This window comes from Anomalospiza imberbis, chromosome 18, assembly GCF_031753505.1.
Source record: "Anomalospiza imberbis isolate Cuckoo-Finch-1a 21T00152 chromosome 18, ASM3175350v1, whole genome shotgun sequence".
Classification (NCBI taxonomy): Eukaryota; Metazoa; Chordata; class Aves; order Passeriformes; family Viduidae; genus Anomalospiza; species Anomalospiza imberbis.
In genome coordinates, this window is record NC_089698.1 from 3373127 (window position 1) to 3387817 (window position 14691).

Consider the following 14691-nt stretch of genomic DNA (forward strand, 5'->3'; position numbering starts at 1 on the left):
TCTTCATTCCTCTAAGATAACTCACAAATTCTGCTTTTCCATACCTTATTTTCTGAGAGTCAGGAGGGCTGAATGCTGTGCCTGCACCCACAGGAAATGAACTCCTTGCAGAGGTCTTGGTGCATGGGACAAAGTGTTGGGCATGGATTTCCTGCGCTCGTGTCCCCCACGGAAACACCAGGAGCTCGTGGAGCTGATTTGTTTGCATGCACCACAGAATGTATTTATTACATAACAGATAATCTGCAGCCATTCTCATGGCATTGCAGGACCCTGTGGATTTTTTTAATCCAGGAAGGGAACCCCTCCCACATGAACGTCACCAATCCTAATTCCAGGCCGGCAGATCCCGCTGGAAACCGCCCCCGTTCCAGCAGTGAGGGCAGCCCAGCTGCTCACTGCCAGTGCTCTGGCACTGCAGAACATCAAAGAGTGAGGGCATCCTCCCCTTCCTCGGGCCCTGGAGCAGCACAGAGTGGTGGGAAGACACGGACTGGACACAGATCCCAGCGGGAACTGCTGCACCTTGGACTGACACCACGTGCAAAATACAAAATACAAAATAACCATGACCAGAAAACCACGTGCCTTTTCCACCACTCTGTGCTCATCCAGTAATTTTTCACAGTGGTAAAATGACAGAATCCTCTCCTGCCTCTTTCAATTCTCTGTAATTTAACAGTTGCTCTCACAAACCAGGCAAAACTTTTCACAGAAAAGCATTTAATGTGATTACTTCATTCTGCAGCTTCTGGTTTGTCTGTCTGGAATTCTCCAAAGAGGCCAAAGTTTCAATCTTCTCTTTGTGAATGGCATCCTTCTCCTTGGTCACCTGCTCCACTGCCTGGAAAACATCTTCTGCCAGTTTGGCCACCTGGATATAAAGGGAGGTGGGGAAAAAACCAGTTATTCCCAACAGGAACTCTGACAGCACAAGATCAATACCTTATGCACAGCTCTGTGGATTGTCAGCTGTTTCCCAGGTAAATAAGGACTTAAACTTGGAATTTATTTGCATTTTGGAGCTGCATAAAGTATAAAATGAACTGAAGATTCAATTCCATGCAGAAAACAGATCATAACCCCATGCTTGTGTCACCACTGAGGAATTTTAATTCCTGGATTTCTAATTACCACCACTGTGATTGCTCTCAGACATCTCACCTCTTTAGGCAGTAGTAATTCAACAGATATTCACTTCCAACAGCCTGGTATATTTTCAGAACATATAGAATTGCAAAACCTCAAAAATTTGGGAAATAATGGAATTAGAGATAAAGCCAATTATTGCATTATTTCAGTGTTGTTCATTCTGGCCTCATAAAGGAAATACTGCACAATGATATTAAAATACTTAGGCAGGTGTCATCTATAGGATCTCCTGATTCCAATTTGCATTCAATGTGATTTTCTGGGCTTCAAGCCACACAAACTGAAAATCAAAGTATTTTATAAAGAATTTGTTGGCGGTGAATACAAAACACTTCTGTGAATAAAAAGAACAGCAAGAATTGTCAACATCTTTCCCTTTCTCTCACACTGCTTTTATCCAATTATATTTACAGAAGCAGCACATTCTTTTACATTTTTGGAGTAACTCAGATTGGTAGTTTGCTGTAATTGCACGTAAAACTGCACAAAGATCCAATCTAAAACCTTATCTACTATTTAGATTTTAAGCTGCAGAGTTCTTCACTAGAAGGAGCTGCTCAATGCCTCCTACCAGATTCAGGGAACACAACTTCCTTTTATTCACAGTTTATGTTGTTTTCTTGCAACATTCAGCAACAACAGAGGCTTTTGCAGTTAAAAAATACTAAAAAAACATAATAAAGTGTTTTTCAGACTCACAGTTGCAACTTGCAACAACCCCCAAGTACCATATTGAGAGAGCCCACAACTGCAGTGTGTTATGAAGTGCTGAGTGTGCAGTGAAGTGCAGAGAGGACACCAGGGGTTAGTGCTCAGGATTAGTAGAACCAGCCCCAGACTTGACTTTTAACTATGAATTTCAATACCTCTGGTTTCTGTACTACTGCTTGGGCCTGGAGAGCCTCAATTTCTTTTACTTTCAAAATCAGATTGTTCATTTGCTCCTGCAGCATCTGATTTTGGCCCTGAGACTCCAGCAATTTGCCTGAGAGGTCACTGTTAGTTTTTTCTAAAAGTTTAACCTCATCACACAGTCTGTAATAATCCTGGAAGAATTTCCCCTTCTCATTCACTAGTCCCTCCTGACTGATGAGCAGACTTTTCTGCTCGTTCCTCAGGCTGTCCAGATCCTGAAGGTACTCAACTCCCTCCTTCTCCATCAGCTCCATCTCGTGTTCAAGCACATCCATCTTCCTGGCAATGCAGCTGTGCATGCCCCGGAATTCTGCTGCTGATTTGGACAAGGAAGCAAAGTCATTCCTCAGTCGCTCCATGTTGGCAGTGACCTGCTCTTTCTCTGCACAGAGGACTTTTTCCTCTCTCATTATTTCCACCAGTTTCATTTTACATTTTTCTTTCTCCTGAATGAAAAGTGCTTTCTCAGCCAGAACTTTATTTTTCTCTCTCAGCTCTTCTAGCTCCTTCTCTAAGCAGCAGATGTTCCTTTGGAGTTCTGTACGTCCCAAAAGAAATGATTTCTCATCCAGTTTTCGAGCTTCCTTTTCCATGGTTAAGGTTTCTTTCATAAGAGCAACCTCTCTGTTTAATTTCTGACACTCCTCCTGCAGCTCATCCCTCTCCTTGGTCAGCATTTCCCTGGCAATGGAGCAAGTGTCCAAGGAAGATGACAGGACCTGCTCGGTGTGTGATGCAGCAGCCAGCTCACCTTCTAATGCTCTTTTGGCATCCTGGGCCTCCTTCAGAAGATTGGAAAGGTCACATTTACACGCCATTAGCTCTTGATTTTCTACAGTCTTCTTACTGAGTTCTCCCTTCAGGGCTTCCATGGAATCTCGGAGTGTGGCATTCTCTTGAGCCAGAGCATTCCTGGACGAGAGGTCCAGCTCACGTTCTCTCTTCAGATCAGAAACTGCCTTTGCACAAGACTTGTTTGCATCAAGAAGCTCCAAGTATTTTGTCTCCAGTTCCTTCTTCTCTTGGAGAAGAGCTTCATTGTGCTTTTCAAACTGCAACAACTTCTGAAGGACAGATTCCTTCTCCAAGGTCAGCTTGTCCATTTTCTCAGTGCAGAGTCTCTCACAAAGCTCAGCATCTGCTGAGGCCTTTGCAAGCTTCTCAGCAGTTGCCTTATTTTCATTGAGAAGTTGCTCCCTTTCAGCCAAAAGCCTTTGTTCTGATGAGGAAAGAGCCTCTTTCTCTCGATGTAACTGATTACATTCCAAACTCAGTGTCTCTCTTGAGGCTTTCATTTCCTCAAGAAGACAAGTGAGGTTCTCAAGGGAATTCTGCAGCTCTGTGGTGTCTTTCATCGCTTTGGTGAGCTGGGTTTGCATCTCCTCTCCTCTCACTTTTAACACTTGGTTTTCACTGACTGCCTTGTCTAAACTCACTTGCAGCTTTTCTGTGCCTTTGAGGAGCATCTCCTTCTCTTCCTGCAGGCCTAGCAAGACCCTGCCCAGCTCCTCTTCCAGGCCTTTGTGTCTGTCTTGAAGAGCCAAGAGCTCCCCGAGGGCTGAATTTCTCTCTGCAGCCAGAGCTGACACTTGTTGCTGGAGCTCCCTTTGGTCTCTGGCCAGGGCCTCACAAGAACTTCCCAGCTTCTGGATAACATCATCTTTGTCTTTTAGAACTGCATCTTTCTCTTCCAAAAGTCTCTTCTGGTAATTCTCCAGCTCTTCCCGTTCTCTGTCACGTTTCTGACACGCCGCATCCATGGCATCTTTGCTGGCCTGAAGTTCCTCTAGCTTTTGGAACAAGGTTAACTCCAAGGACCGGAGAGCCTCATTTTCCTGAGCTGCCTTCAGCAGCTTTGCCTGCACTGCCTCGAGTTCAGAGAGTAATTTGCTTTTCTCAGAAACCAGTGCTCCCTTTTCTGTGCTCTCCTGCTGGCTTTTGGCCTCCGCTTCTTCCTTCTGCTTTAGGATTCTTTCAATTTCTGCCTTCAGTTCTTCTTGGTCTTGTTGCATTAACGAAATCTTTGATTCCAATTCTTTAAGTTTTGATAACAAGGGACCTCTCTCTAATTTTAAAGTATTCCCCTCCTGTGCCAAAGTCTCTTTTTCTGATATCAAAGCCCTCATCTTGTCTGACATTTGTTCGATTTCTTTTCTGGATGAGGCTAACACAGAGCTTAAAGACTAAAGAAATAAAGTTGGGGAGAAGGGAAAACAAAAATCAAGTCAAGCAGATGAATGAGAAATGTGCTTTAAGGGCAAATAGAGCAACTGTAATTTAAGTTTTAAAAGTGTATACACTGACACACAGTGCCTGTTTGAACTCAACTGCTGACAGACACCCGTTACATTACAGAACACAGACCATCCACAAGAAGTTTTTAGTGGCTAAATAATATTAAAAATATCATGGTTTAAAGGTTCCTCCATCCAAAATTTCACGTTATTTATAAAACTATTCTCAGTAAATTGGCTGACTGTAAATTATTCAAAAGAAGAGCCAAAGAATGATTTCACGAGACTGTAAGCGAATTAAAATGCAAGGAGTTCTGTTAGAAACTGACTTCCAAGTCTCAGTTTCACCTCCTCATGATTCTCTCAAAAATACTCTGTCATGATCCCTTTAATTCAAAACACCACATCAGTGCTGTCAATATTGTGTGTCAATTTATACACTAAATAATTTGCTAAATCATACAGCAAAGATTATAGCAAATAATTGCTGAGGGATGAAAGCAAGCAGTAAAGTCAAAGAAACAGGAGGAAAAATTAAAATTGCTTAAGTCAAGCTACACACGGAATAGCTGCAGATCATACTACAAAATAAAAGGTGTGTAGCACTACTTCTAAATGAAGTAGTTCACAATGCATCTTAAAATCCAAGCATATAAAAAAACAGGGAATGACATCTGGCTCCATCTGGCTGTGCTGAGCCAGATCTATGAACATGAAATGTTAACTGATATCAAAGAACTGTATCTCATCAAATCTTGTGTAACTGAGAGAAGAACTAACAACCAGCTTGTCCTGTGGGCTTCTCCTCCCTAACCCATATCCACATACCCTGGGAAAGTTCAAAACAGAAAAACTATGAAAATCTGGCTATGAAAGGTTGAAGCAGAGAGAAAACGAGTCACTGAGACAGAAAATTTAAACTTTAAGTCACTTGCAGAGTGACAAAAGCCACTTACTCTGGCCTGCTCTGCTTGTTTCTGCAGCTCCTCAGCCTGTGCCTCCAGCTCGCTGTTTTTCCTCTGGGCACTTTTCAGTGCCTCTTCTGCATCCAGCAGGTTCTGCTTAAACCCTTGGATATCTGCATCGTGTTTAGCCACCAGCTCAGAAGTTTCTTTTTCATGCTTTGCCTGAAGATCTTTGTACTGATGTTGGCTGTTCTCAATCTGCTTTTTCTGGGGGAAGGTAAGACAGTAAAACACAGTTGAAGCAGCGGTGGGACCATACTTCTGCACAGTTTTAGTGCTTTTAAAATTGTTCTTACCATGTCTGTTAATTGATCCTGCAGAGTTTTCAGTTCTGCTTGATGAATCTTGAGAGTTTCCTGCTGACTCTGCTCAGCTTTCTGTGTTGTCTGCTCCACGTTTTTCTCAAGCTGAGCAGCCTTTTCATTTGCTTTTGTAAGCTCAAGCTGTATTTGCTCCAGCTGCCTGGAAAGACCAAATGAAAGAACATCACTTTTTGCTGACAGCACCACAAGCACAGAGATGAAAGAGCCAAGATTGTGCTGAAGTTCTATATTCTGACCAAGCATTTAGAAAGAGATTTCACTGTTTAACAGACAGTGTTCTGCTAAACAGGGAAGATCAAGTTATACTGCTCCCAGTATTCTACATACAATTTTTATTTGGGAAAAAACCCCACATTTTCTCTCACAAAAATGTGACCCGAGTCTTTTATATATCTAAATAAACTGAGTTAATCAGGTAATCAAATAATCATGAAGCACAATCACAAAACAGTCTGGATTATTCAAGAGGTCATCTACTGTGGGCAATAAGAAGCACGTTATGTAAGAACTTTGGAATTATGAGTGCTGGATGCTCTTCACATCACTCCCAGGAGACTGTTTTGATTGATTTAGTTTGCTAGAATAAGCTCACCTGTCATATCAATGTGACATTCAGGAGCATCTTGTTCAGATATTTACAGAAAAATAAAACGAGAAGCTGGGAGTGTGGGAGTGGAGATCTGATGTGACAATGCTCTGACAGTGATGAAATACCTTTCTTTCAACCTCAGCTCATCGTTCATTCTTGTGAGCTGGGCAGAGCTGTCTCCTGACGACTTCATGATCTCTGCAATGTCATTTTCAAGTTTGGCTTTTGCTTCCATCAGCTGCTGCTCCCTCTCTTCTCGCTCCCTCAGCTTCCTCTCCATCTCTGAGCAAAACAAAGGTGGTTAAACTGTAAATTTTAGAGGAAGGGTATGCAAAGAACAGCTAGAGAACTGTAAAGAACTAAAACCAGCAATACTGATGGCTCCAGACCTCACAGATCAACCCTTTAAAAAGAAAAATAATGATTGATTGAACTGGTAACTGCAGCAAAAGCTTAAGGACTCTTCAGAAACAGCAAAGAGCAGCTGGCCACGAGCCCTTTGTTTCAGAAGTGATTCACATCAGGCCATGAGATGTTGGTACGAGTTCTGCTGTCTCAGAGGGGAAGGAAGCAATGGAAGAAGAGACCTGCAGGTCTTGCAGGTGAAAGCACCCATCAGCTGTTCAGCAGAGCAGCAGAAAATGAACAAGGAAGGCAACACGAGGCTCCAGTGAAAAAATGCCTGAGGGCAGGGCAGGCACTGCCAGGGGCAAGGGCAGCCTTGGGATCACTTCTCCTGTGCCACCACCACCAGGCAAGGTTTGCTTCAGGGCACAAATCCCTCTGCACTGCTTTGACAGAGATGTAAAGAGATGAAAGGCACAGCAAAGTCTTCTACAGGTTACAGGAGCCAGGCCAGAGCACATTTCCAGAACATTCCACTTCATCCCTTCCTTACCAGTCAAACTAGACTTGAGCTGCTCCAGTTCCGAAGACATGAGTGCAAACTGCTCTTCTTTTTGGTTCAGTTTCTTCACCGTTTCTAGGCAAGTAAAATTTGGAAAACAAAGTTAGTAACTATTTAAATGCAGACAATTCTACCTACTTGCAAGGTATGTTACCCTTCAGAGAGGCTACAAATAATCCTGTCCTTTCCACAGCCCCTGAAACTGCTTTGACATCAGCTGTGAGCTTGAAAATGTTTAAAAAAGCCATTTTGTTGGCATTTAATTCCTGCAGCTTTTTAGTTCTCTGTTTATTTCAGCAGCACATACCTTGCATAGCTTGTTGAACATTCTCTGCTTCATCAGCTGCACTAGTAAATTTTTCTTTCTGAAAAATTGATGAAAACTTAAGGTAAGGCTTGGTAGTAACAGCACAATTTAACCACTGAATTTGTATTAGGCATTTTTCACTTACAAATAGAACAGTCTTTGCTCCTATCATAACCAGATCTCAAGTTTTTGAGTTACAGCTTAGCACAGATCTTCCCTTGCCTTGGCTGCAAGTCCCTCAACATTTAAAGCAACTCCTCCATCAGCTGCCACAGAGCCCAGGGCAGGAAACAAGAATTTGGGGTTTCTATCCCAGCTGCTGCCAGGCTGCACAGAGGACACCTGCAGCCCTGTGAGCCATCTCCTACCAGTGTTTTCCAGTTTTAGCAGCAGGAATTGATGCCAGACAATGAAGAAAAGGGAGGATTTTCAGGAAGGCAAGTGAGGCTCTTCCACCAAGTTTGAATATTTATATTTTGGCCATGGAAAGACCAAAAATCCCATTGTTTTGTTACTAATGCCAGTGTAGTCCCTCAGGGAAACCCCACCCAACAACACAGTATTTGGAAATTTATTTAAATGAGAAATATCTTTTAAAACCATTTATAAGAAGTGTGTAGCAAGCATTAATTGGCACAAGAGCTAAAATAAAGGGCCATTAAGTGTTCCTTAACGAGCAGTCTAAATTTAAACTGCTGCTGATTTTGATTTGGTTTAATTTTATCTGCAATCTATAAATAGGTGAGTTCTATTTAGGCAAACACCTGATAACACAGGACTGAGGTGAAATGCTCTTTTCATCCTGAGACAGGTCCCATTAGCTATGAACCCTTCCCATTTTTTCCATGAATAAAACACCTTTGGAAAGCTTTGCTCAGAGCTGATCCACAGACTTTCATTACACTCTCACCATGAAACCCAAAATCCAAAGAGTAAAGTCAAAATTTTGGGGTATTACTCACCAAAACTTGAAGTTCCTTTTCCAAAGAATCTTTAACTTGATTTACTGCACTCAAGTTTTTCTCAAAGTCAAGAAGCTTTTGCTCTTTGCCCTGCAGTTCTTTGGCCAGATTACTGGCCTAACAAAGGTGATGAAATGGAGTAAAACAAAATGACAAACATGAATGAAAAATTAGGAAAATTAAAAGGTGAATCTGAAAGAAATAACTGTAACATTAAAATCACTCTAAGATGAAAAAAAAAAAATTAAGAAAAAACTGAGTGAAGCTGATTTCCACTGATGACTACATACATCACAGCCCTAATTGCATCTTGGAATAATTTTGAAATCATTAAAATTTAGTTCTTTTGGCAATAATTGTGAATACATGATTTAATGGCAGACATTTTTGAATACACTCACAATTTCAAAGTTTCGGCATTAGTTCAATCAGTAGTTTTGGTTCTTAACTGTTTTCATTTTTTGAACTGGTTGATTTGTGCTTCAATTGGCTGATCAGATCAATACACACGCGGGGAGGGAATCTCTGTACCACACCCAGGGGTAGTGCAGAAACCCAGGGTGGCCTCAAAAGAGAGCCAAAGGTAAAAATTTGATATCTTGGAACCACCTGTGAAGAGTTTAGGAAAGCCTTTTCTAGTTATTTTCCCACTACTCTTCACGACCATCAGCTTTACCAAGGTGTTTCATCCAAACCCGAGGAAAATCCTGCACCAGGCTGCAGTCTGTGGTTCCAAAGTGCTGTGAAACAGTGCCAAAAACATCCCTGCAGAGCCTGGGCTTGAAGAAAAGTTCCACCAGGATTTTCTGTGCTTTCTTTTGTTTTAAAAGGCTCTTCCATCACCTTGTCACAGGAGGGGAAAGGTAATGAAGGAAATATTTCCCCACTGAGTCCCAAGTCCCCTTGTCTATTCCCAAAGGTGAAAGCCTTAGGATGTGTGGACCCTTCTTCCCAAACAAGCCAACATAGTAACTTTTCCATAACAGGAAGATTTCAGCACAGACATGCCCAAATCTGCAGCAAGGAAGTGCAGAAGGAATTTTTCCTTTTGCTTATTGGTGCAGGTGGAGCAGCAGAAACCTGTTGAGACACGACCCAGTTAATGCTCCTCTAAACCTCCTCAGATGGTCCCAAGATACACATTCAGTGAAACTCGTTTTTTCTGTGATGTATTTCCTATAGCAGATTAAAAGGGTACAAATGTAAAATAAAAGCAAAAGAAAACTAAAAGGATGGATGTTGATACAAACCTGGCTAATTCCATCACCCTTTTCAGTCTCTAAAGTCTGAATTTGTTTCTCAGCTGCCTCAAGCTGCTTGCTAAGTTTCTCGATTTCCAATTTACCTTCAGAATTGGCTTTCTCAAGTGCAGCAAGGTCCAAAAGCTTTTCTTCAGCAGCTTTGATCTGTGGTGTAAGACTATCAATAACTTTGGTTTGTTCATTGTACTTGGCTTGCAGTACCTCTAGCTCCTTTACCTTTATCTCAGCTTCCTGCAATTTGTTTAAAGTGTCTTCCATTTCTACTAGATGCTGATCTTCCACACTTTCCAGTTTGGTCTTCAGGCTTTCCAGGTTTTGCTCTTTCTCCTCCGTGACTGCCACCAGTTTTGCTTTCAGCGACTCGATCTCTTTCAAGTGATGAGATCTCTCATTTTCCTGCTTCAGCTTTAGATTTGCCATTTCGTTCTCATAGTCTAATTTCATCTTCTCAGTCTGAGTCTTTAACTCAGCAAATTCTGCTGTCTGAGCCCCAACACCTTTGCTGAAAGAAACTTTCAGCTCTTCCATTGCTTGCTGATGGGAGGCAATTGCAGATTCCAGCTTGGACTTCCACAGCTCAATGACGTCCGAATTCTCCTTGTTGGCGTGGTCAAGCTTGATTTTCAAGGATTCATTTTCCTTTGCTATTCTCTCATTTGAAGCTGAAAGGGACTTGATCTCTTTCTGCAAGGCTTCCTCACTAAGGCCAAACTTCTCTTTCAGCGAGTTCATCTCGTTCTGATGTTCCTTGCCAGCTGCTGCCATTTTTTCTTGCAAAGAACTGATTTCTTGAAGCAAGGAGAGAGAAGTGTCCACGTCGTCGATGTGTTTGCTGGAATCCAGCCTCCCTCGGAGCTCAGCCACTTCCTTCACCCTCAGTGCCAGGTCCCTCTCCAGCTCCATGATCCGGGACTTTTCTGACACTGTGGCCACCTATGATCAACAGCATTTTAAGAAAAGAAGAATTATAAAAGATACATTTCATACAAAGACACTCAGGCCTTGCTGAAAAGCTTCCACCGAGCGTTGCAAATTGCTTCAAAAAGGGAAAAATGTCCACAATTCATATGACAAACGTCTTATATTGTCTATAAACATAGAATTTACTAAAATTTGTTCTTCTGATAGTATCTAGGAATTGTTAAAAAAATTACAAACCACCCTGATGGGTATTATCAATGGTTAACAAAGTGATCCTCAGAACCATTTCCAGACTGGAAAAGAATGGAGAATCTTGAGGTCTTTGTTGAAATAATTTCTTCCGAATTCATCTCACACCAGCTATAAGACTGTCAGAAAATGACAAACACATTTTGAACTGATAAATCCTCTGAAATCCCTTCTATACCTGCTTCTCTCTGAAAAAGTGTCCTCACACTATCTGAGCTTTTCACTGACTGTTGGAGCAATTTTTGCTACAGCAAAGCTCCCAGAATTAATTCCAATTGGGAAGTTACTGCTTTGACCTCCTGGAAAAGATATTACTTAACCATAGTTGCCCTTCAGAAGTACTTATTACACATTAAATTGTTGGTTTTATACTCATCCTGGGTTTTTTTATTCATCCCACCTGACCTTCAAGAAAATCCCCATGTGTGAGCATGAATATATGTGTGTCTTTGTGTATATATATATTTCTCTGTAAGAACTGACATCTGCTGAACTTCTGACTTGGTACAAAGTATGTCAGTAATATTCTGACAGGCAGCAGTATTGCTAATTGCTGGGATATCCATTAAAATATTGTATCATTGGTGGGGAAAAAAGAGCTAAAAAGCCACTGCTAACCATGATTTAGCAAAACAAGTAGTGCAGCAGCTACTGAAGAGCTCAGAAACCAAGCCCCTCAGTTTGTGTTAAAAGGTCTGGCACGTTCAATCTTAGGTTTTTTTGGGTTTAATGAACCCTGCTAATTTTTAAAATGAGCTACTGAATGTTCCTTTCTTTCAACTCATGATCCCATCTTGCTACTTTTGGATCCAAGGATTACTTTTGCAGTGTGAAGACATCTTACCTGAGTTCTTCAACGAGTCACATGTCCAGGCACACACACACACCCCATGGAAGCTCAAAATTAATCCTAATTTTTTACAGTGTTCCAGCTCTGGCTACGGCAGGAGCAAGGACCTGTTCCAGCACGTGTCACCCCCGGCACTGTGCCATCAGAAATCTTCCACAACACAGATCAGGCTCGTTATTCAAACAGGGAAAACCATTACCCTAGTGTCTTCTAACTCCCTCTGGAGTTTGTCAGCTTTGGTCTTTTCAAAGAGCAGGCTCTGTTCAAGCTCCTTAATGCGGGCATGCTCCAGTTTGGTCTGCGTCTGTTAGTGGAGAGGGAGAGGAAGAGAACACAACGGTGCCACCATCACATGCCAGCACAAGAGGAGGAGCCACATGCAGGCCGTGCTGCCAGAGCCTTCTAACAGGTGAGCAGAGAGGATGCAAGGGGGGGAAAATGGACAGGAAAATGCTATGGATGAGGAGGATGGGTTGAAGGTGTGAATGGATGGGCGTGTAAAAATGAAATCAAGTGTGTAAAATAAATAAATAAATAAATAAATAGCAAACGGAGAAATGTGAACAAAAAAGTTTCATGCAGCTGAGTAGAAGTTATTTATCAGTACATGAAGTTTTCAGCACAAATTAGAATAGTTATGTCAAAAATACATATATGTGCATATATATCTCTTCCTGTTCTAACAGGATGGTAAGTCCCTTTCCTTGTTATCCCACTAGCTTTTCCCTTTAATGTGTTTGGCTGATTTTATAAAAAAATTACTTATTAACAAGGGGACAAAAATGCTCCACTGAAGCTCATATGACAAATCAAAACTTTAACTTTCTTTTTTTGATAGTAGCTGTCTCTAAGTCTCAGCCATAAAAATGCTTCTGGCCAAGACCTGGGAACATGAAGGCTCCTCTGTCACTACGGTTTGAATTATCTGAACAGAAATAGAAGGAGAATGGTTGTCTGTAACTCCAAAACTCTCCTCTTCCCCCCGCCCTTCTTCTCTTTCAGGAAGGAAGCAAGCAACAAGATTCCTCAAAACCAGATAAAAAAGTGAATCAGCCTGGTTGCTCTGCAGTTACTGATGTCTAAACATATTGAAGAATATGTGGAAGTAAGAAAAAAGTAAGATCTTTGGAATTCTAACAGGTTCCTAAAGAGAAGCGAGACACAGACGAACCCAAGTGAGCAGGTGCCTCCTGCCTTTTGCTTACAAACAGAATTTTTAGCAAGATCACAGAATATTTGATATTCTGGCTTGATATTCAGATACTCACTGAGGCCTGCAAGAGAGCCTGAAGTTTGGGAGATGCAGGGAAAGTCCAGCAGGTAATTCAAACCTGACCTGCACCTCTGAAGTAGAGAGGAGAAATAAATGAAAGAGAAATATAAAGATGGGGATGAGCTTCTTGTCTGCTTCTCCAAACACAGAATTCCTTCTGGCAGCAGCAAGTTCTTCCTTCCCAAAAGCATCCAGACATCCAAGGGAGCTAATTTTTTAAACAGCTGAAAACACCTGGCCATGTTTCTATGGAGTTCCTTGGTCCACAAACACTTGGAAGTTGCTCCTTAGATTTGCTGATGTTTTCATTCCGTAGCAGGTCTGTTGCTCTCTCAGTGGAAGATCTTCAGGGTGTAACAGGCAAAAATGCTCCACAAGAACACAGATTATTCTTTTTCCTGCCCATAGCCTTTGAAAATGGAATTAAGCATTCTAAGGGAAATAATATTTAGCAAGTGGCTACAATTCAGTTTTCTCTCTGACACAGGTCAGTATTAGTTTTGATCCACAACCAAATTGTAAATAAGTCTGAAAAACAATCTGCTTTAAAAGCTGGAAATTGAATTCCAATTCAATTCTAATTCACCAAGGGGATCTATTAAAACCTAAGAAATCCCAAATCTCATGGTTACAGAATTACCCCAGTGTGCCTTTGGAATATGCAACCTTATGTTTTTTTTACACCACATAAAACCCAAACTCTTTGATCGTTAATTTTATAGACACCGCTTTACTGCTCCAAAGATCAGACAGACCATCACTGATTACTAGTTTTTTTTAAAATCCCAACTCTTATATACTACAAAGGCAAGTAAGTTAAAATCCTGCCAAAATGGAAATAAAAGATTAAAAAAGAATCCTCCAGAGATCTTTGCTCAACACCTTTTTCCCCATTTAGAGATGAGAGATTATCCTTTAATCAAATCTGATTTCCAAGGAGGGATTCCAGATTTCCTGAGGTAAAAATCACTGCAAAATTTTGAACTACTCAAATTTCTTTCCTGATGATGTAGAGAGAAATTCTTACTGATTATGGTTCTCTTTGAGGAAACACAGAACACAGTGAACTGAGAAGAGAGAGTACCCCAAAAAGAAGAAAATAATTTGATTGTAAACCTTAACTTGGATGGAAAAGAAAAGCAGGAAAGAAAAGAACAGACAGCAGAGCCAAAGGAATCATCTTCCCCTTCTCCAGAGCTTCACAATTAGGGAAGTGATGTGGAAATGGGATTCTTACTCTGCCTTGAACCTCCAAGAATTCCACCCAAACTTCGGAGGCCGGACATCAGCCTTTGCAGAACCTGTGTGTTCTGGCTATTCCTTCACTCCAGAATAAACCTCCCTGTGACATTCTCCATCAAACTGGGAAATTGTGCTGAGGCCACAAATCCTAGAAATCAGTTCTAGGATGGGGCAAGACGCCCTCCAGTCCCCTCGTGCTGGGACACAATCACAGGACACCACCAGGATCAGGGAGTGTCAGCCTGGAAACTCTCTGCACAGTGACGATGTCCATTTTTAATGGAAACACCAGAACAAGGAAGTCAGGAGAAAAGAAGGGATCAAAGAAGGAGTACACAAAACAAGAGAAAGGAAGGGCACATGCAGATTTATTTCTAATAAAGCATCAGCCTGATGGAGGAGACTCAGATCCCTGAGGGATCTCTGCAAAGGGAAGCCCTAAGGATTCACAGCAGGATCCAGTTCTAGTCTTCAGAACTTCCTATCTTGGCTGTGGATGCAGCTGAGGAGGCAGCCTGGGATAAATTTACCTTTAAAATT

At 41.6% G+C, this 14691-nt stretch overlaps 1 protein-coding gene across 8 annotated transcripts in view; it reads right to left on the reverse strand.

Annotated features, from left to right (window-relative positions):
• CLIP1 (CAP-Gly domain containing linker protein 1) overlaps positions 1-14691 on the reverse strand; it is a 62762-nt gene that overhangs the window by 15115 nt on the left and 32956 nt on the right. For 5 of the 8 annotated variants that reach the window (XM_068208505.1, XM_068208498.1, XM_068208500.1 and 2 more), the window contains 10 exons: positions 11836-11940; positions 9605-10549; positions 8355-8471; positions 7393-7450; positions 7077-7160; positions 6304-6460; positions 5563-5728; positions 5258-5473; positions 2019-4250; positions 737-874 (listed from right to left, as the gene is read on the reverse strand). In XM_068208505.1, the coding sequence (XP_068064606.1) occupies positions 737-874; positions 2019-4250; positions 5258-5473; positions 5563-5728; positions 6304-6460; positions 7077-7160; positions 7393-7450; positions 8355-8471; positions 9605-10549; positions 11836-11940 (4218 nt within the window). The remainder of the gene's footprint in view (positions 1-736; positions 875-2018; positions 4251-5257; positions 5474-5562; positions 5729-6303; positions 6461-7076; positions 7161-7392; positions 7451-8354; positions 8472-9604; positions 10550-11835; positions 11941-14691) is intronic. The other 3 variants (XM_068208502.1, XM_068208501.1, XM_068208504.1) reach the window with 3 other exon arrangements.